The sequence below is a fragment of the Macrosteles quadrilineatus genome, unplaced genomic scaffold (genome assembly GCF_028750875.1).
Source record: "Macrosteles quadrilineatus isolate MER2022 unplaced genomic scaffold, UCM_ALF_1.0 Scaffold_3__2_contigs__length_128488019, whole genome shotgun sequence".
Classification (NCBI taxonomy): domain Eukaryota; kingdom Metazoa; phylum Arthropoda; class Insecta; order Hemiptera; family Cicadellidae; genus Macrosteles; species Macrosteles quadrilineatus.
In genome coordinates, this window is record NW_026542596.1 from 22,241,230 (window position 1) to 22,263,646 (window position 22,417).

General features: G+C 35.3%; 1 protein-coding gene across 3 annotated transcripts in view; it reads right to left on the reverse strand.

Annotated features, from left to right (window-relative positions):
* Positions 1 to 10,352: 10,352 nt before the first annotated feature.
* Positions 10,353 to 22,417, reverse strand: part of LOC128990520 (uncharacterized) — a 38,191-nt gene continuing 26,126 nt past the window's right edge. For 2 of the 3 annotated variants that reach the window (XM_054412915.1, XM_054412914.1), the window contains exons 4-9: positions 21,397 to 21,652; positions 14,376 to 14,526; positions 12,894 to 13,026; positions 11,796 to 11,923; positions 10,845 to 11,025; positions 10,353 to 10,721 (exon numbers count right to left, since the gene is read on the reverse strand). In XM_054412915.1, the coding sequence (XP_054268890.1) occupies positions 10,623 to 10,721; positions 10,845 to 11,025; positions 11,796 to 11,923; positions 12,894 to 13,016 (531 nt within the window). In that variant the 5' untranslated portion in view covers positions 13,017 to 13,026; positions 14,376 to 14,526; positions 21,397 to 21,652 and the 3' untranslated portion in view covers positions 10,353 to 10,622. Of the gene's footprint in view, positions 10,722 to 10,844; positions 11,026 to 11,795; positions 11,924 to 12,893; positions 13,027 to 14,375; positions 14,527 to 21,396; positions 21,653 to 22,417 lie in introns of those variants that run through there. The other variant, XR_008490535.1, reaches the window with a different exon arrangement.

Consider the following 22,417-nt stretch of genomic DNA (forward strand, 5'->3'; position numbering starts at 1 on the left):
ATGAGGGTGTGCGTAGTGAGCGAGCGTGGGCGTGAGCTAAAAAACCTGGCTATGTTAAACAACCATGCAACTGCACTGTTGTAACTGATATCACTAGGCGGCTGACTATTGTCACGGCCGCCTTTAACTCCTGTAGACTTTTCTTCATAATCAAAGTAGTTAAAGACAAGTCTATTTCATAAATCGTCTAAACTCAAAGTTTAGTTTCCTTTTCTATTGCATGTTGTTTTAATTTTTCTTATAATTTCTTTTTCTTGTTCCGTTTTGTATTATTATTCCTTGCCAAACAGTTTATCAGAAGTCACACTTAGCAAAAAATGCATCCCTTTGTTTTTGTCATTTTATTTGGAAAAATAGATCTAATACATTTGATTTTTTATGTTAATAACTAGGCTTAAGACAATGACATTTGGATCGATTTAATTAATTGCAGACTCATTCAAGGTAAAGCCTCGTTAGTGACTAAGGCCGACTTATTCCTTAGACACAGCTGTTAATTGATAGCCCATACAGCTGGCAACTAAGGGACCTACAGTTTATAGTGGAAGCCCATGTGTATTTTCCTTCCACTATGGTGGAATCCGAACCACATTTTTGCCTTAGTACCGGTATATACGAATTGGTCTAATTTTCATGATAGTTTAACATTGGTTATTTAATACCCATGGGACTTTTTACTAAGCAATATGATAATTACGACTGTTCGAAATCGTAGAATATTTGATTACCGCATAAGATTATACACTAATGTTGAATAAAGAGTATTGAGGAAAACCGGTCTTTTCTAGTATTCTTGGAGAATGTCCTCAGAGCCTCAGCTTTAGCACGCAGTGTGTCGGCTGCGGAGTACGCTGCACCAGTATGGAATGCATCGTCACATGCAAAAAAGGTTGACATTGCAGTCAATGACATGGCTCGGATTGTAACTGGGTGTTTGAAACTAACCCCAGTACACAAACTCTATCCTATCATAGGGATCGCCCCTCCATCAATCCGACGTGATGTCGCTGCCGACACAGAAAGGACTAGCAAGATACAGACCCTCGTCACCCATTACACGACCACCAACCTGCAGAGCGACGGCTTCGGTCCAGAAAGAGCTTTTTATCACGGACACGAGTCCTGGATGGATCACTCTCAAGCAACCGGGTGGCAAGGTGGGAGGCCACTATGACTAACCCTCCCATACCAGCCAAGGAGGAACTGGCTCCTGGTGGAGGCCTTCATTACACGGTGTGGAAGATCCTAAATCGAATTAAGGTCGAGGTACCAAAATGCAAGACAAACATGCAGAAATGGGGTCTCTTACCAGACGAAGGAAACATCTTGTGCTCGTGTGGTTCTGTTCAGGATCCTGGCCATCTGCTGATCTGCCCACGCCTAGACAAGTCTTGCACATTAGATGATCTTTTACACGCGAATGACAAAGCCATATCGGTTGCTAATTTTTGGAAACGCGATGTCTGATTTCCGGACACGGAAAGTAAGTATTCTTGGGAAACCCCAAAGACGTTCTGTAATTTTTGACGATGCGACACCTATAAACTACAAGTTACAAGTTACAACTTGTAGCTTGTAATTTCCATTAGATTTGCATTGCGCGATCAGCTGATTTACTAATAATATTAGTTTGTACTTTATTATGAAATGGGCCCCTCGCGAATGACAAAGCCATATCGGTTGCTAATTTTTGGAAACGCGATGTCTGATTTCCGGACACGGAAAGTACCCATGTAGCACAGATGGTTGGGCCAACGTTGGCCAACTGTGGGACAGTTGGTCGATGGTTGGTTGGAGCTTCCACAACCAACCAACCGTTGTCCAACTGTATATCTCGTAGTTGGGCCAACCAATATTTACAACTGTGGACCAACATTGGTTCATTGTTAATGAAATACATTAATATGCATTGCTGGGTATCATACATCAAGCCAACCGTTGTCCAACCGTTTTTCACTCCGTTGGACCAACAAAAGATACTTTTGTTGGACCAACGATGGTCCATAGTTGAGTTTACACGACTTTCATTCTCTGGGTCTAGCTTTCACAACATAATTATAATAAAATATCTGGTTTTACAATACCTTTATCAGTTACAAAAGTTTCCAAAAGTTTTTGGAACTGATAAAGGTATTGTAAAACCAGATATTTTATATATTACAGTTCCGGGGCTACAACAATGAATTTTAATAATTATAATAATGCAAATATTTTTTAAATTTATATTTTTAACTTATTTGCAACAATTTAAGGGGAAAGAGTAATTAATCATATAACAGTCAATTATAATAGCATTAATAATCTAACGGTAATTAATTAATCTATATTCAAATACCAGTATCCTCTCTAACTCAAAAAAAAAAAAATAACTACTTATGATGCCTTAACAGATTAACAGAATCATATTATACTGTGTAGTATCAAAAATGTTTGAAGTATTGCGACCATTGCAACTGTCGGCTACTCTTTCACCACTTGAAAACTCTCTATATCAACAATCACAGATAGCTCAGTGGTAAGGTAAGAGGCTGATAAGTCGAAGGACCCGGGTTCGAGACCCGTCTGGGCCAAAAAATTTTGTTCTAGCTTTTTTTCAAAATTTGTTTTTATGAACTATTTAATCAATTTACTCAACTAATAATTATGCTTTTCGTACTTAATCTTTATTATTTTGTGTGAAATAAAACGGTTGGTTGGATATCAGTTGTGTTATGGTTAGTTGGCCATCAGTATTTTTGGATGGTTGGGCCATTGTTGGACAATGGTTGGCTGGAAAACAGTTTAAAGAGGTGACATTTCTAACGTTGGCCAACTGTGTGGCTCCACAATTTACCAACGTTGGCCCAACCATCTGTGCTACATGGGTAAGTATTCTTGGGAAACCCCAAAGACGTTCTGTAATTTTTGACGATGCGACACAATGGGCGTGTTATTTGACGATTCCACGGATCATGAAGTAGAAACCACATGGATCATAAACAAATGATTAATCTTTGCCTGTATAAATAACTAATTTTTCATTTCATTCCATGGCCCGAAAAACAAACATGTTTTGTATTATTATTTCAATGCAATTGTCAAAAAAACGCCCGAACACATGTAGAGATTATTAGCAGGGCTAGATATCTCTAGCCCTGGATCACTAGTATATTAGATTCAAAGTGGCTATTCGCACGTCAAAAAGAGTAGTATAGAAGTATGAGAAGTATAGGCTCCAGAGTGTATGATCTGCTAACTTCTTCTTGAATGGATTTTGAGTCATTAACCGGAATAATTATGTAATTGATTGGAACCGTTTGACGTGTCATGAATGCACATGAACGTGTGTCTAAACTGATCCGTGGTCAGATGGTAGTTCTTTATTTAACATCCAAACTGATCCAGAAATCTGGCAGGTCGAAAATGATGTCGCTTGAAACATCCAGTTTGATCCGTGAGGCGTGGGGGATGTCCTAATACTCCCCGTAGCCTACATGCCTATATGTAGCCTTAAACACTATTGCGTAGCATTTCATTATTATTGTCAATAATTATAAATTCAAAACGTCAAAAAACTATGAGCTTTCAGTTTTATAAAGGGCTTAAGTGTAGAGTTATGTCAGTGCAGTGGTCAAAAACGAAATGTTTGGCTGTTTAAATAATCTAAATGCTATGATCTTTGAAACGGGTGTAGGTAGACACACATTATACGGTTGATATTATTTAAGCGATTATATGTTTTTGGTTTGTAATAAAACTATTTTTTTAAATGATAAAATGTATTGATCGACATACATAAAGCCAAAAGTACCCATGAACTTTTGACAAAACTGCTCGTCCATGACGACAAACCTTGTCCAAAACTATCCATTATTTCATAAATTGCCCTTTTAGTCGAGGCGCTGAGGGGGTTTGAGCATGCATAAAAGTGTAACGAAATTTGACTTTTGGTTGTTGCTATGGGTACCTAGTAGATAAAGAAAATCGATGTTGTCGCATTTCTAGGTGGTTAATAACATGGGGGGGAGGGGGTGAAGTTGGGGGGCCGCCCGGGGGGCCGCCGCGCACAAAATAGCTCATATCTCGAGAACCAAAAATCATATGAATACGTTAGACACCTCAAACTGTGCAGAAAAATGCATTCTACAAATAGATTATGTAGTAGTTTCACAGAAATTGACAAGAAGTTACTAAAAATTATATTTTTAAAATTTACGATAAGTATAATCAGGAGTATAATGGTTTTTGTTGTTGTTTAGAACCATTAATTTTTTAATTGACAACTTTTGAGAGTAGTACACTATAGGTAAATAGTACTTCTGTATAATGAAACTATTGCGGTACATAACTTAACAGCTATACAATCCTCAGATCCAATAAACATAACACAAACAAAGGCGCAAAACGCGTCGCGGTCATTGTTCCTGCTGCCTTAACTATTAATGGCGAGTACAGTTCAAGGGGAGCGTTTCATAAACTCCAAATTTCACAAACTCCAACGCTTAAAATATTAAATAAACAGAGCGGTTCATAACCTCCAAATTTCATAAGCTCCAAATCTATAACATTCAAATAATCACTGTTTCACAATGTCCAAGTTTCACAAACTCCAAGGTTTAAATATTAAATAAACAGAGCGGTTCATAATGTCCAAATTTCATAACCTCCAACGGTACAGTCTGGGCCAGAAGTCTCTCTAGTGGTTGCCACAGTCAGATAGCAGGCACCGTTCGCCAGCGCTCAACTACTGATTATACGTACATTTTAATGATTGAAGAACACTCAGATGTGTGACTCAAATATGTGTTAGCACACAATGTGCAAATCAAATTTACATTTTAGCGAATTTCCCCTATAGGGAATAAGCTATTACCGTAGTACTCATGGTAAGACCTGGTCCCGGGTCCGATTTACTTTTTCGTTCTGAGGTCCCTAGAGACCAAAAACACCATCAGTTATATATATATTTATATGTGTGTCCGTTAGCGCGATAACTCGAGCAAAAATCATCCGATTTTGATGAAATTTGGTACAAACGTGTAAACCTACGTTTATTCGAACGAGTTCGCGAACCAGCATGATCGGACTATGGGAACTCTTAAGAATATATACTTATACTCTTAAGAAAGCAATTATGGAGCAACAATGATACTTCGTGTTACACCGCTACAACAGTAGAACGTGTAGCGCCTACATACCGAACCACGGCAACCTCTGCAGCGACTTCTGGCAGAGACTGTACCGTTGGAGCTTATGAAACTTGGAGGTTATGAACCGCTCTGTTTATTTGATATTTAAACGTTGGAGTTTGTGAAATTTGGACATTGTGAATCGGTGATTATTTGAAAGTTATAGTTTTGGAGTTTATGAAATTTGGAGGTTATGAAACGCACTGTTTATTTAATATTTTAGACGTTGGAGTTTGTGAAATTTGGACATTATGAACCTCACCCAGTTCAAGCTGAGACTTATATTATACTTTTAGAACGATGGAGATTCTGAGGATTCATTTTCATATATATAAAATAGTCTTGAGGGACTATTATGTAGCGAGAAATATAGTTTGTAAAAGAAGAGAGTTTATAAAAAATTGGGTAGTATTTATTATAGTTGAATATAGTTGAACGTTTCCATCATCTGACCAGGCTGCACAATTGGTGCAACAGCTGTTTCGGCGATCGCGTAAAGGTAGTGTAAACGATACGAGTAGAAAATGTTAAATACAAGCCTTGGTGAGTGCCTTAAAAACTTCTACGAGTGTCGTTAACACTATTTACGCGAGTTGTGTGCATTAATTAACCTGCAACAGTATTTTAATTACCAAAAACCACTACTCAAAACTTAAAAAGAGAGGTTATTTTTTCTTTACCCCTCATTGTCTCTGACAGTAATGCAACGAATCATCGCACCAATCGTTAACAATTAAATTGACCTGAACAGCTGAAGTTATAGTTGAAGTTCGAAGCATTATAATTTTACTTCTTATCTCTCAATCCTTGACCCTATCTGGGTACCAGTGGTGGTTATATTTTGGCCCTTTTTGTAGTGGTACCATATAATTCACCAGAGAACAGTTACATGCCCATATAAGTAGATATCTATTATATATTATGTTTCAGTGATAAATGTAGAATATAAAAATATATATTTTTCAGCAATGCTTTTAGGCGTAGTAGCAAGAGGTTTGCAATTTTTTGGATTATTCAACTTAGAAATGTTTAAATCAACCCGCAAAAATCATAAAAATAATGTTTTTATCCATATTATCCAAATGTTAAGGTTGTGTAAAATATGATTCCTTACGTAGAAATAGCAATGTTTTTTTTAATACGCATAAAAATAAAATTATAAAAAACTACCAAACTACTTTATTTACCAAATTGTATTTAATTGTTGTATAAGAAATAAATTTATTGCATCAACAGTAAATAAATATTATACTGCTGTAACAATTTAGTATTTTCACAAAAATTTTCAATAGAATATAATTTAATTTTTACCATATGTTTTTACTTTTATCAATATGTCAATCCATCTCTCTTTATCAAACCTTGTATAATATATGGCCAAACAGACCAATAGGTAATTGATTCAATACATTATAATATAGAACATTTTCAAATAACCTTATTTAATGTAAATATATAATAACCTATAACTTTTTGTAACAAAGTTGCTTCAATTTCAATATAATTTTACTTAAATAACTTGTCAAAATTCAAATTTAGCTCTATGGCAAATGAAAATTGTTATAATATATGTGTGAACATTGGCCTACAATTTTCCGTGATAAAGTCAGCATTGACATATGTGAATGCAACAATGCATCAAACCTTCCTCACTTCTAAGAGTGCTGAGCTAGTATGAAGATATAAATTGTAAACTGCATATTTTAATATAAATTTTTTTTTAAGTGCATATATTTGGAATAAATTAGTGAAATTTGATTAAAGAAGATCCGTCCTTGTTACAAATATTAATAACTACACAACATCAAGAAATTTAACTGTGAAGAAGACGTCAATTTTGGTGAGATCACTCCAGTAGACATTTTCTTTCCTTGGATCGAAGCCATTACAACACTTTTAAGCCTAACTTTTGAACTTTTGTACCATAATTTAAAAGTCAAGAAACTAATAGAAGCTTATATATAACATAAATTAATTAACCTTTCAGAAAATAATTCGAACATAATTTATATTTCAAAACAAAATTTAATTAGGCTATATATAATCACAAAATTAAATTCAAACGCCGCTCGATCACCCCACCTGAGATAAAGATTCATGCAATATAACCCCTCAACCTAAATTAGAACTATTGTAATAGGCCTAGCCTAAAGCTTAATTTAGTAAATTAATTTGCACCCTTTGTAAACTTTTATTGTGAACCCTTAGTTTCTTTTCTTTTACAATCAATTTTGTATTGTAATTAAATAAATTTAAGTTTAGATACTGTACATGGAGTTTCCATTGTATTCCTAGCTTGTATTTGTAGCCTTGTTACACTGCATAATTTAAGAGTAAAAGCTCTTTCTAAAAATGTATAGTTAAATGTTGTTGAAATCGAAATTTCCTGAGTAATTTACGTCAGAATGTGAAATGTTAACATTCTTTTACGAAAACATAATTTTATCACCTTTTCAAAACTACATAAAATTGTTATAACCAACCTCAGATTCGGAGATATATAAATTGTAGGGAATTTATTGCAGTTTCAGATGGTGATGGAAACGATCCACCACCAAAATATATTTTGAACTCTCTTCTTTTACAAACCATATTTCCCGCTACATAATAGTCGCTCAATACTATTTTATATATATAGATATGCAAATGAATCCTCAGAATCTCCATCATTCTAAAAGTATAATATAAGTCTCAGCTTGAACTGTACTCGCCATTACTAGTTACGGCAGCAGGAACAATGACCGCGACGCGTTTTGCGCCTTTGTTTGTGTTATGTTTATTGGATCTGAGGATTGTATAGCTGTTAAGTTATGTACCGCAATAGTTTCATTATACAGAAGTACTATTTACCTATAGTGTACTACTCTCAAAAGTTGTCAATTTAAAAATTAATGGTTCTAAACAACAACAAAAACCATTATACTCCTGATTATACTTATCGTAAATTTAAAAAATATAATTTTTAGTAACTTCTTGTCAATTTCTGTGAAACTACTACATAATCTATTTGTAGAATGCATTTTTCTGCACAGTTTGAGGTGTCTAACGTATTCATATGACTTTTGGTTCTCGAGATATAAGCTATTTTGTGCGCGGCGGCCCCCCGGGCGGCCCCCCAACTTCACCCCCTTCCCCCCCATGTTATTAACCACCTAGAAATGCGACAACATCGATTTTCTTCATCTACTAGGTACCCATAGCAACAATCAAAAGTCAAATTTCGTTACACTTTTATGCATGCTCAAACCCCCTCAGCGCCTGGACTATTTTAATTGTTTTCAAGCGTTGAAAACAAATTTTAGCGTTGAACGTCGTTGGCTCCATAGAGTTATATTTTTAAGGTGTGTACTCAATGTTATTTTCCTACAGTTACCTAACAATGTACATGTTCTCTCACTGATTTGAGAAAGCAAAGTGGCCAATCGCTCATCAGTGAGACAATGTTAACATTGTCTCACTCTAATTACTTTGTCTCACTCCAGATTTGTAACGTGAAGGCACGATGAAATAGTGAGCGAGCGCGTAACATGCAGACAACTTAGACGTCGTATGCGCGCGAAATACGTTGGCAGCACTGGCTGTAAATAAGCTGGTCAGCCAGCTGTTGTACTGTCGTATCATTAAAAAATGTCATATTAAAAGTTCACTTCTGTGTTAAAATATGTTACGCTTCTTTACCAATTTATTTGTTTTATGGTAACTGTAGGAAAAATATAATGTGCAACTCGAGTGCAAAGTGAAATTGCCTCACTAGTTGCACAAATAACTATTAAATGGGTTTAATTAGGGCCTACCTCACCGAGTGAGTTTTTGAAACTTTACATCACACGTGAAGTAAAGAAGTTTACATCACACTTGGGATAGGGAAGTTTAACATGGCGGGTTAGGTAAAAAAAGAAACATGATGTACCTACATACGTACAATTTCCATTAACTTATATTATAAAATACAGTCTAATAAAACAAATGGGTAATAACATGTATATAATAACTTTGCTCATGCTCAAGTATCGAAGCATCGGTGTTATTTGCAAAAATTTGTGTCATTTAACAACCTGCCATTTGTGAATTTAACCTTAATTTGATTTTTTTTCTTTGTCTTGTCAGCAAGTTTGGTTGGTTAATGGTTAGCCTAGCCTAGGTTAGGTTATGGTTATGACAGTAACTAACTGCCGGCCGCCTAATCCACGTCCGGTTACCGGACACGTATCTTCTGCCTTGGACGTGTACACTTTGCAGTTAATATGGGGAAAATAAAACAAAATAAAGCAACAGAAATATTTTTTTACAAAAATATTTGTATATAGCTTTAATAAATAACTTAGTACAAGGAGACAGCTCATGGTTTGACTGAAGATAGGTTATCTGTGACCTAAAAGTTGATCTGTGGGTAACATTTTTCTGTAAGAAACTAAGTTTATTTTCCAACTAACCTATATGCATAATGCATAGTTGCGGATTCTATTACTGAGATACAAACTGGAAAATAGTTTAGGAAACATTTCAGAATTTTGAATAACAAAACAAAGTACAGCTTAACATACTAACTTATGTCACTTAACTAACAATACATTTTAGGCGCTAGACTAAATGGTGATTTAAACTTTATCACAAACACACAAACTAATATGTTGAGGTAAAATTTCCTCTCTTTTTGTTAACATTCATTTGATTATGCTAAAACTATTTTCTATTATAGGATTCATAAATCACATAAGAGAGAATATTCGCTCAAACTTAAACTACTGTATGCAAACCACAAGATAATCCATAACCCTAGCCTGCCTTAGTTTTAACGTGGTTTTAGGTTCTAACACGTAGTATCAGCATTATTCAAGATGCACTGTAATTGGAAATTTAAATTTTAACTGAAAAAAAATACAGTACATTGTAAATGGATATTATATAAGTTATACTACTGTAAAGCAGTAATTTTGCTCCAAATTGGCAAACAAAAATAGCTTTTCTTTCTAATTTTTACCTAATTTGGGAAAATTACATATGTTGTCAAGGAACAGAAATCCCTTTAAGACTTTAATACAACTTAAATGTGATATTATGCAATTTACAGCAAGACAAAAATAATGATTCAGCCCCTGTTAGATAAAAGACACAGCCACAGGACGTACATCCATTTAAACCTTGTCCTGTGGCTGTGCCTATTATCTAAGAAACCATTGTGGCTGTGTCTTTTATCTAAGAAACCATCTTGCGGCTTGACAGTGAGTTAAACACAATATTAAACTACGGTCTTAGTTATACACAAAGAAAATAGTTTTTAAAACCTACAAAAAATATAAAAAATAATAGACTTTTAAAGGTAGAGATGATTAAAACCCAGTGGTAATCAAGCTCCTATTAACAACTTAAAGATATATTTCAGCATATTTCCTCTCAAACTTCTGTTAATGTTTTCTCAAGAAAACATTCTCAACCACCAAAACAGCAGCATTGTTATTCTTCTGGCAAGGAGCAATTGACTGAACCCTCGCTCAGGAGCGATTTGACATACTGATCCAGCCACATTGAGAAGTTTTTTAATGTCAGTGTAATCTGAAAGATAAAATATAACAATCAAACTGCACATACAGTTTAACACACACAGTAAACCGTTTCAAATCATAAAAAAATGTGATCAACACATTGCTTAAAAAAAATATTTTTATATTTTCTTACTTGTTCAGTAATTGTGAAATTAGAACTATCAGCCCCAAGCATTGATGGAGGTGGGGACATTAGTGAAGTACCATAGAGTGCTGCAATAGACTCTTCATATAGGAACACTACCAACACAACATCATCGTAGGTCACAATGGTACGCAAACACAGGCGAGCGTGAGCTTCTGCTAGAGCGGTCCTGAAGAGAAAAGAATCATTATGGTTTGATCTGAGAATAAAATTAATAAGATTAATGGTACGACCATCTAATGACAGAAATTGTGAGCGTTCATGTTTTATTCTCTCTCTTTGTTTATGACAATAATTGGTTAATAGAACAAAAGCATGGAGTGATTTATAAAACTGCAAAAGTATTTAGTTAAAATTGCCTTTATTTGTGGCTAAAAAAAGAAGCACTTTACGATGGTTGCAAGATTTTTACTTCATATCAGTAGTGTTAACTTTTTATCCAAGGAGAAATACTTTGATTAATGCATGGACAACTTAATGAGTACACCTTCAACAGATTATTTTGCAAGCTCATTTTAGCAGCTCTCATCACTGCTAAATATCTTAGTTTTCACAATAAATATCAAACTTGGTTTCCCATTCTTAGAAAAAATCCAAAGTTAATATTGTATAATTGTAAGTTAATTAGATTAAAATTCCCCGTATGAAGGACGGGTACTCTGCTAGTAAGGTAATAAATTAAAAAGAATAACATACAAATAAGTACAGCTGAGGTATTTTTAACATTAGGTATATGAAAGTTCCCTTTGGAAAGCAATTTGGAAGGGCAATTTATGAAATAATGGATAGTTTGGCGCAAGGTTTCTCGTCATGACGAACATTTTAAGTACATGGTTATGGTTTATGGGGGTGTGACTTGTAGTTTTCTCAAAAATTCATGGGTACTTTGGGCTTTATATATGGATTTAGAATACTAAAGGGCTTATAGAAAAAACTTACAGTGTTTTTAGAGCATTTAAAGGTAAACAATCAGGGCGCTCTCTTCGGCTGGCTACAAAGTAGTTTCTTAACAGCTTCTTTGCTTGTGGTGTTAGTTGAACTTTGTACGAACATACAATGTTGAGGTACTGAAAGATAAAATGAAATGGAAATGACATCAAATGTTTAAACAACTAGTTTATTCATCCGTGTCTTGTAAATGTTTTATGAATTTTTAAAGCTATGATGTGACTATCCAAGTGATTCTTTAATCATTCAAGTTATATGTGCGATCTGATGATGATGTGTTAACATTGACACATTTGTTCATCCTACAAATAGAATAGTCACAACTCACAAGGCAATGTAAAAGGTACCGGCAATGAACCTCTTCACAATTTTGTCATGTAGATTTGCCAATTTTCAGTCAGATATCTTTAAAATGTCAATATAAATAATAAGTAACTATAGTGGCTTGAAAATCAAACTCCAGAAATGCTATCCCAATATGACTGTGTTGAAAATATGTAGCAAATCTTAGAAAGTTTTATGAAGTTGCAGATTTAAGAAGTAATTTTACATTGTACAAACCCTCAAATAAGGTCTGCCACTAATCTATCTTTCTCACTTATGTTATCCTTCACCTTTTAAGTCTATGATTTCAGTGGGTAATCAGTAATTTAACTTATAATCACATTGTGGTATTCTTTGTTAGCATAAGAATAAGAATAAATAAAAGAATAAGAATAAATAAAATAGTTTGACAGTATATTTTTGTGTCTCGATAACTAATACAAGCAAGGGACATTAAAAACAAGGCAGGGATGAATAATACACTAACTTCTATTGGATCCTTTCCGAGTACCTAGGCCTACTTTTTTCTCCACATGCGAGAGATTTATCGCTGTAGGTACATAAAAATAATGGGACATAAGATTGATTTCCAAAAGTCACTTAAAACCTTTTCCAAAGTAACCGTCGATTTCAACGGGTTTTACCTAGTGTATATATTTATATTAATTGAATTAATATATTCTAGTTTAGGTTAGGTTTTGTTCATAAGGTTTGAGAAGATTTATATAGCCTAAGTAACTTAGATTAATTTAATAATTGACAAACCTCCTTAAGGTCCTGTTCTGGTATCGCACCTTCCACCTTACTTGTTCTGGTCTGCATGCTTTCATAGAGAAGATGGTCAGCGACCACTTCAATATCCGCCCCTCCGTCACCAATAAATGGCATTCCAAAAACTCTGGAAATAATTAGAACAGGAAATTTATAAATGATTAATAACTTCAATAAGATCTTAAATTTTGTGCTCAGTAAAATATAAAGACAGCTTTTCTCGCCTCAGACCTTTTTGCTTTATTGTTCTAAATATAGTGAAAGCCCTACAATTCCAAGTCTGAATAAAACGAAGATACAGGGGCAAGTTTAAGGGAGGGCTTCCCCAAGAATAATGAATAGATTTCAAAAAGAACATAAGTACTAATCTGAATTATTTTAATTAATCACGCATGACATACAGTGATACTTTTCGTATTAACCTCTGAATATGAGCAGCAAAAATGAAATAAAGTATAATGACCACTTAACATTACTTAACCCTACCTCATATAAATTTTGCCCCCCCCCCCCAAAAAAAAAATTATATTAGCCTATATATTCTCCACTGCTTAGACAGGATGTGTAACAGAAAGTTAATTACAATTGCACCAGGATTATTACTCTCAAATGTTTTAGGGGCAGTTTAAATTATGGTCATTGAATTTACCACTGTTCTTTTTCAGGAAGTTGTCATGTAAAATTCTAGGGGGGGAATAAACTAGTATTCACAAAGTCAGGCCTAGCCTGATATTCACCTGTTGAGCCGGTCCAGTTTTCATTCATTGTCTGTCAACAAACATCAGTGTTGAGGTTATGTTATGTTGTCGTCGGCGTTAAATATTCGTAAAATCGGTTGGTTTAACTTTATTTGATGAATTGGAGTTCTAGTATTAATAAATATGTCGTGTGAGTGTGTGTTGTATAGTTCACTGTGTTTAAAACTAGGCCTACGTTCTTTGGCCCAAAGCCAAGCTATGGCCAACATATAGGCCTAAGGGTATAGGCTATTGTGGATGAAAAACGGGTATGTTCCGGTGTTTATTTATTCACAGTAGGTTTTACCCCCCTTAAAATTTGGTACCTCACAAAGTAAATATTCTCACATCATGATCAATATACAGAACCACACAATCAGCGGCACCAAGAAAATGTTGATATTAGCATGTTGGACAATAGAGATAAAGGTGACACATTTAAAGGTTTCTTCAGAGATTTTATCCATACTATCTCCTATAAATCATTTGATCCTAAAAAAGTCCTAACAAGTGCAATTGTATACATACAAACAAACAACTGATACCAATATTAGCTCCCAAATATAAGTCTACAGTCATTTTAAGGGTTACTAACATCGGTAGTTGTACACACAGCATATTTTAAAAATATTTTGAACAATATCAATGATCAGGGAACAGCTCCATGAGTCTGGTGACAAGTAAATGCCTTCTAAGTGGATTTTGAATGTTTGATGACATTTTATATAAAAGATCATACTCAATAAGTGTACGCAGCTGAGCTTGGGCGCAGGAGGTCGCTTTGTCTCCAGACCAGAATGTCCAGACAGCCGCCTGGAAGGGGAGGGAGGGGGGAGAACTGACCAGAGGTTCTGATGGTGGCACCAGGTCCACTCGACCACTCTCTAGCACTAGAGACAAGCAAAGTACATAAGTCATATGATGATGAAGCACACTTAGTCCAGTCAATGACCATTTTCCCGTGTATTTATCCCATACAGCACCGAGTTTTATAAAAATTGGAATATAGGTCCAGCTTGTCCTCTATTTAAAAGTCCACCCTGTGCCAGGGGTTGCTTTTACCCTAGGTGGTGTTGCCACCCCTTCTCGACCTCTTGGGGGTGAAAGAGTAATCAGGTGACAACCAAATAAACAATCTATTAATATCACAAATGCAGACTTCAGGACATCTCCCACTTAAACTTCTTCTATGAATGTGTTCTTGGTAGGTTTAACAATTCTGGTAGGCAGTGGCGTAGCCAAGGGGGGGGGGTTGGGGGTCATAACTCCTGATAACAAGTCGGCAGTTGGCAATTGTTTTCCTGGTACCCGTCGTACGAATATCTCATTAATCTAATTTTAAATCTCTGAACTCTTAGTGGCAGTTCATCCAAACCCTTACTACTTAAAAGAGGAATCAGAGGTTTGTGATCAGTCTGAATTTGAAACTTCAATCCTGTTATAGAAATGTTTAAAACGTTCACATGCCCAAACTATTGCATGAGCCTCCTTTTCTATTTGTTTGAACCATATTTGCGTATTATTTCTATTTAAAAGTAGGTATACATAGAGAAAAACTCAATTTTGCACTCTGAAACAAAGCTTTTAACGAAGTTTAAATTTTATATCTCCCTAAGTATTGGTTTTAGAAAAATGTTATAAATATAAAAGTTGTAGGAAAATTAATAAAAATAAAACAAAACAAATTTGAGCTCAATAGCTTACATGGCATTCAAATTATGATCAATTAAGTAAAACACTGCAATTTATAGGTTTGGAGGGGGGTGGGGGGGGGGGGAAGCTCAAGGGGTAGAAGTGGGGACTTTTGGGAAAATACACCTCTCAAGTGGTTCTATCACACATAAAAAATCGAGCTTTCCACCATTTAGTTGCGATAAAAAACATTTATTGACTGGGCTATATGTGTTTAGGATATGTTTGAATCATTCCAGAAGAAATAATGTGACCTAAGAATGAAATCTGTGTTTTTCCTATCTCACACTTGTCATTTAAGGTAACTCCTTCGTTTTCCAATTCTTGTAACACTCTGCCAAGTCTGCTGTCATGTTACTTGGATACTTGGATACTTGGAGAATTCCCACTGGTATCGCATCAGCGACGTGGTCGTCAGGTTTTTATACATTTCTTCATATTTATTTATATAGATGGATTCATTTCCTCTTCAAGATTGTACATGGCCTAGACATATATCTCATCAACACTGTAGTAGGCCACTTGACTTAAGAATGTTTTTAGCAGGTTCTTGAATTTGCTGACAGAGGGCTCTTGTGTGATGTACTGGGGCAATTTATTGTAAATTTTTATACTGTTGAAGTAAGGGCTCTTGCTTGCAAGGGTGGAATTTACTTGAGGTACATGTGGATTTGTTGCTCTTCTTGTATTGTAATTGTGGACCATGCTGTTTGTTACAAAAATATTGGGGTTCTTCTTAACAAGCAATGCGGATTCCAATATAAAGAGGGACGGAAGTGTGAGGATGTTCAGTTCTTGGAACAAAGGTTTACAGTGTGTCCGTCTATGGACTCCACATATTCTTCTAATTGCACGCTTTTGAAGGATGAAGATGCGTTTTGCCTCACTACAACCACCCCAAAATACCAAACCATATGAGATTATGCTATGAAAACAGCCATAATAAACCTTAAGGAGAATCTCGATGTCAACCAGCTTTTGAAGTCTAAACAGCAGGTAGGTGACAGATGACAGTCTGGGCGCTATTGCATCGACATGTGTTCCCCAATTAAGGTTCTCCGTAATGTGTAAGCCCAAGTATTTGGTTTCACTACAGGTTTCAAGTAGCACCCCGTCCAAGGTCAATATCGGAGGTGGTTCAGGCTTCTTCCTGTTATAAAATTCCATTAATTTAGTTTTACTAGAATTAAGGACCAGATGATTTTCGCTACACCAAGTTGACATTTCAAGCAAGCCAGTTTGGGCGTTTTCAATCGTGATGTTCCGATTTGGGCTTGGGACTAGGTGACATGCGTTATCGGCAAAAAGCCATAAATTTCCAGATGATATGGAGCCAGGCAAGTCATTCACGTATAACAGGAATAGGATGGGCCCAAGGTTTGATCCCTGGGGGACACCGATGTTCAGAGCTGGTGATGGAGACGATTTATATGTCCGAAGGATGTTGTCAGGGCCTCTGTGTTTCAAGGATACAATCATGTGCCGATCTTTAAGATACGATGAAATCCATCGCAGTGGGTTTCCAGAAATGCCAAGCATTCGCAGCTTATCCAGAAGGATCCTGTGGTCAAGAAGATCAAAAGCCTTTGTCATGTCGTAAAAGAGACATAGTAAGCTGTCAGATATGTCAAGGTGGTTATATACTTCCTTTAAAAGGGCAAAAATGGCATCACAGGTAGACATGTTTTTTCTGAACCCAAATTGGTTATTTGACAAGATGTTATTTGTTTCAATAAAACTTAGCAATCTTTTAAGAAAAATAATCTCAAAGATTTTACCAAAACAAGGCTGGACAGAAATGGGCCGGTAGTTACTTGCGTTAAGAGGATCATTTTTCTTAAATACAGGGACAACCTTTGAAGTCTTCAACGAATCAGGAAAGCAACCAGTTTCAAACGACTTGTTAATAGCGCAGGCCAATGCTTCAAAGATGTTTTCATTGCAAAGTTTGAGAAGGCTGCATGGGACTTCATCAATGCCAGAACTTATTTTTGATCCTATTAATAAGACGACTTCACGAACCTCAGACGCAGAAGTGGGAGACAGTACAAAGCGACTCGCTTCGAGATCAGTGGGCAACACAGGGGCTACATTATCTTTAGCCAACGTACATATTTCCTGGTGAAAAGATTTACAGAAATAGTCTACTATTGTCTGAGGATTTTTGACTTCCACGGGTTTACTTCGGGTTTACTTTCTCCGGTAATTACTATCATCCATATAACAAAACTCCTGGAATGTCTCCTTTCTCCAATAATACTTTGCATCCTGTTTCAAAATATTTCTGGGGCTGTTGAAATTCCAAAAGGAAGTTTTTTAAAACAACATCTACCAAATGGGGTTATAAATGTTGTCAATTTTGAGAAACCATCATCTAACGGTATTTGCCAAAATCCTGAATCAGCATCTAATTTTGAATACCATTTGGAATTCCCTAGACAACCAAGTAAGTCCTCAACAGTATTAATAACGTTATTTTCTCTATGTAATTAGTTATACAAAGCAGAAGGATAAATGCATATTCTTAAACTACCATTAGGTTTAGATCTTACCATCATTGGATGACAAAATTCCGTATAGGTCAACAAACTTCTTCAATGGTTCCCGCTTCAACCAGTCATTTAATATATAATAGGTTACGTACCTTGGTCCGTCTTCAGTCTTATTTTTAGTCAATGGATGACTAGTTACGGGTACAAAGACCCATTGTCAAATCCCTTTTCAAAACATCATGTAGAAACTGGTCAAAAATCCGACGGAAGTCTTCATCATTATATAAATACAGGTTAACACATAAAGTTTATTATTTAAAAAACACAAGTTACGGAACATATAAGACTATTGATAGGCCGGCCACATTTAACACGGGACAAACCGATGCAGGTTACACGGCGGACAAGACAGAACTCATTTAAGTTCATTTTTCACTTTGTCTCTTAATGGAATAGGTATGTTTCTAGGTGTTTTTAACCCCATCGGCACCACATTTTGTTTTAGTTTAAGTTGAGCTCCTGTCTTCATCTTACCAATCCCATTAAATAATCTTGGATATTTTTATTCATGATGGCTGTAGCTCTGTATTGATATCTGGATGTCATTTTTAACTCCTCTGATAACCCTTAAGAACCCTAAGGCTGAGATGCATGGTTTCCCAATCAATGCTTCCTCTTTACCATTAATTCTATTTATATCGTTTGACGAGTTGTTTTAATCTTATACTGAATACTGAATTACACCTTCAAATTTACCTAAAACTGTTAAATACTTCCCACCAGGGGTTTTTAAAACAATGTTTGATTTAGTCAATATATAATTTTTTTCTAGCCATTCTTGGGGGCACAATCGTTACATCTGCTCCACTGTCAATCTTGAAGTGTTCCAATTTCCCATCAAGTTTTACATCAAATTTATTTCAAATTCTTTCTGTTTATTGTAGTTCCTTGTTGTCGCTCTTATTTTCTTAACTTCAGCTCTATTAATGTGATACCCGTCCTCACTTCTATTATCCTGTTTCGATCTGTTCTCAGTAATTTCTTGAATTTGATTCAGTTTTGGTTTTCTGTATTTATTGTTCTGTCTCTTTTTACAACATTGGCTGAAGTGTCCTTGCAATCCTAGCACTCAATATTCTGAGCAGGACATTCTTTCTTAGGATGTCTCTGTCCTCCACAGTAAAAATAATTAGAAGTTTTTTTTTGTCTTCTGTTTCTGGTTTTGTTGAATTTTGCTCTCTCATAGGTAAGATTTACCCTTAGTGTAAAATACTTAGCAAGTCTATTAATCTTCTTCAGTTACTCCTGCTGCTATTAATACATTTTCTGCATTATATCCCATGGATATTATTAGAAAATTGACTTGTTTCTCTCCATCTATTTGATCTAAATTGGTAGGCTTTCTGTGTCTAATAAACTTTTTTCAACCATGGGCCCCAATCTTCTGGTTTAAAGGAGTACTAGTGCACATGTTGCTCGAATTCGAGCAATTGCAAAGTAATAAAGGAGTTATTTCAAAACAAATAACAGTCATATTTAAAATGAGTTTAAAAGAGTCAACTCAAAGATTATCAGCGTGTAACAAAAAAAGATATTCACGATTTATATAACAGTTATCAACGTTTCCTCGTTTCCTGTAAATATTGCATCATATTTCATACCCTGGAGTTGCTTTTTAATGTTTTCTACAATCATTTCCTGACTTATAGCACAGAAAACATACTAATGTTTTCTGTGCAAATAGCCATATAAGGTTGTCCATGTTTATCTTTGTTATTGATAAACCTAAAGCATTCCGGCCGGTTTCCTCCTTCTCAAAATGCCTCGCTGTACAGGCAACACAGCTCATTGATAGGGGACCAATTGAGAACGAAAAGTAGTTTTGGGGCGCATTTGTAACCTAATAGTTGAGATTGTCCAGGGTCAGGTGCTGACTGTGATGAGTTAAGCCTTTTACCTGCCACTGTTCTGTAGCTTATCACGAGTACGCCTCCTGTCTATGTTTCGTTGTCGTCGCGTCGGTGGCATTTAAAAAAGGGAAAAAAAACAACAAATAAACAAATTATAGCTACACCAAACAATGATAAATGGACAAATTTAAGTTACAATCATGCTAACACGATCCTTCATAGCGACACAAAAAAAACAACGATAAATACACAAATTTAAGATACAACCATACTAACACGATCCGTCTTGGGGGTTATGTTTACACAGACTCAAATAGTAAATAAATGAACTCAATGCGTTTCATTGAATTGAAAAATAAATAACAGCAATTAAATTATACAGCTGATCAAAATGTAAACAATTATGTTCTTCATAAGGATAACATGGGAACTTTCAAAGCCACTGGGGCAGAGCTCAAGGGTCTTTTTAAAAAATGTAAGGCCAGTTTGCAAATCTACTCGACAAGCTCTTTTCAATGAGACGTCAATGGATAAAATCGGTTAAGAAATGGCGGAGGAGTTCAACCGACAAAGTTTCATGTAGCGTATTAATTATATAGATTTATCAATTAAATCCAGTGTTGCTGAATTTTGTGTCATTTTAGATTTTGGTTTTCTTTTCTTAAAGTTATATTTGAGTCTTCTGAGTCTGACATTGTAATGTAAGATATATATATACACATCTGTTATTCAGTTCATTGGTTCTTTACCGCTGCCTCCATGTTGTGCCCTTAATATACTAAATTAAAAACAAAAAACCATTTTGTGAGCAAACTTCTTCCATTGTACAGTAGACTCCCTCTTACCGGACTCCTCGGGACCGAGGCCAGTCCGGATAACGGTTTTCTGGATATGATTATTACGTATTTAGACACGTGATCACTGGTCTCAAATCTTTCCCACGAGAACAGTCGTTTCAGTACCGTCCACTTCCTGCCGATCTAGTCCAGTTAAACCGATGTGCTGATAAAAATTGTCTGGTTAAAGAGATGTCATTTCCGCCGGTTAAAAGGTGTCTGGATAAGAGGGAGTGTACGGTTTTTCAAATCATAAAGTAAACATAAAACAATAATCCCTATATAAAATCAGGTGACAACCAAGTAAACAAACTATTAATATCACAAATGCAGACTTCAGGACAATTATGAACCTTTTTCTTAAAGTATATATTTTTTTACTGTCAAACTATATACTTGTTTTTTAGACTAGGTATATACTTGTTTTTTGTGAATAGTTAGGAAAATATGCATTTGATAAAGAAAACTTGTGAGGAACAACTTTTTTTCAATAATAAGTAGGTAAACTTTTATGAAAATCGGTGATGTATTGGATAAATACACAGTTTACACTTTTTTACCTTCATTGACTGTACTAATTATTACATTAATTTTATCTACTAAAGAAAAGATTATGTTGTTGAATAATATATATAGATACTTTATTGCCTTGACAATTTGCATTGTATCAACATTAGGCTACAATTAATTATTTCTAATGGTGAGGTGTATGCTTGATTGTGTTGTATATTTATTTAGTAAACACACACACATAACACAATCGTGTTGGATATTTTTTTAAGTTCAGCAAAAGTTCACACTCTTTACTTACGTAAATTACTTAGACATACCTGCTGTAATTTGTGAGGCCACACTGGATTTTCCGCTGCCAAACTTGGCCCAGTCACCAAGGTAGCAGACACCACCGGAAGCCAGCAGTAGAGGACCAGCCTCAAGCCACGTCTCTCCTGCAGTTGCGCCGAGAGTACCACAGAGTGCAGCACTAGTGACAGAGACACAGCGTCGGGACAGCTGACTGGCACAGTACAGCAGAACACTGCAGTCCGGTCCTACTGCCAACAGTGGCACTGGCTTGAGGTCCTCACTCTGAAAAAACAGTAGAATGTAAGTCCTTTGAGAGGAAAAGGGAGCATAAATCCCCGTAAATTCAAAATACTTAACCCTCCGAGTGTCCATAGTTTAGGCCTTAATGTCCACCTATTTTTGGCCCCTTTGCAAGGTTTTATTAAAACGGATCTGAGAAGCTTAAAACAATGTTAATTCTAATGTTCTATATAACATTTTGTTTGGAAAATCATGGGCTTCAATATTATATATAAAACATAAGGAACATTTAAAAAAAAAAAAAATTTTTAGGTAAAAAAAAATATAATTTTGAAAATTTAAAAAAAAAAAATAAGTTCGCGCTCAATGAAATTGTATAAATTATAGGCCTATAAATATTTGGAAATAGCCACTTTGTTCTAAATTTAATGAGGATTACAAATATATAATCATATAGCGAGGTAAGTTATCAAATAAATAAGTTATGAGCGAAAAACGGATTTCAGTACATAGCGTTTAGCTAAGAATGCATAGCCTAACCATAGCTAGGAATCTGGCTGATAATTTACATCAATATCACTACCTACTTCTTCAGGATCATCAACCAGCACTTCAAAACCACTTAAATCTTCTTATAATGCACCACGTATATCACTACTTTTGATTTATATCACTAAAACAATGATAAACGTAATAAAACACATCAGTCATCGGTCCGGGGGAACCTAGCTGTTTACAAATACACGCACGTCAGCTGTCTGCTACAATATTTTCGGAACTAAAATGAATAGCGCTTAGAGACAGACC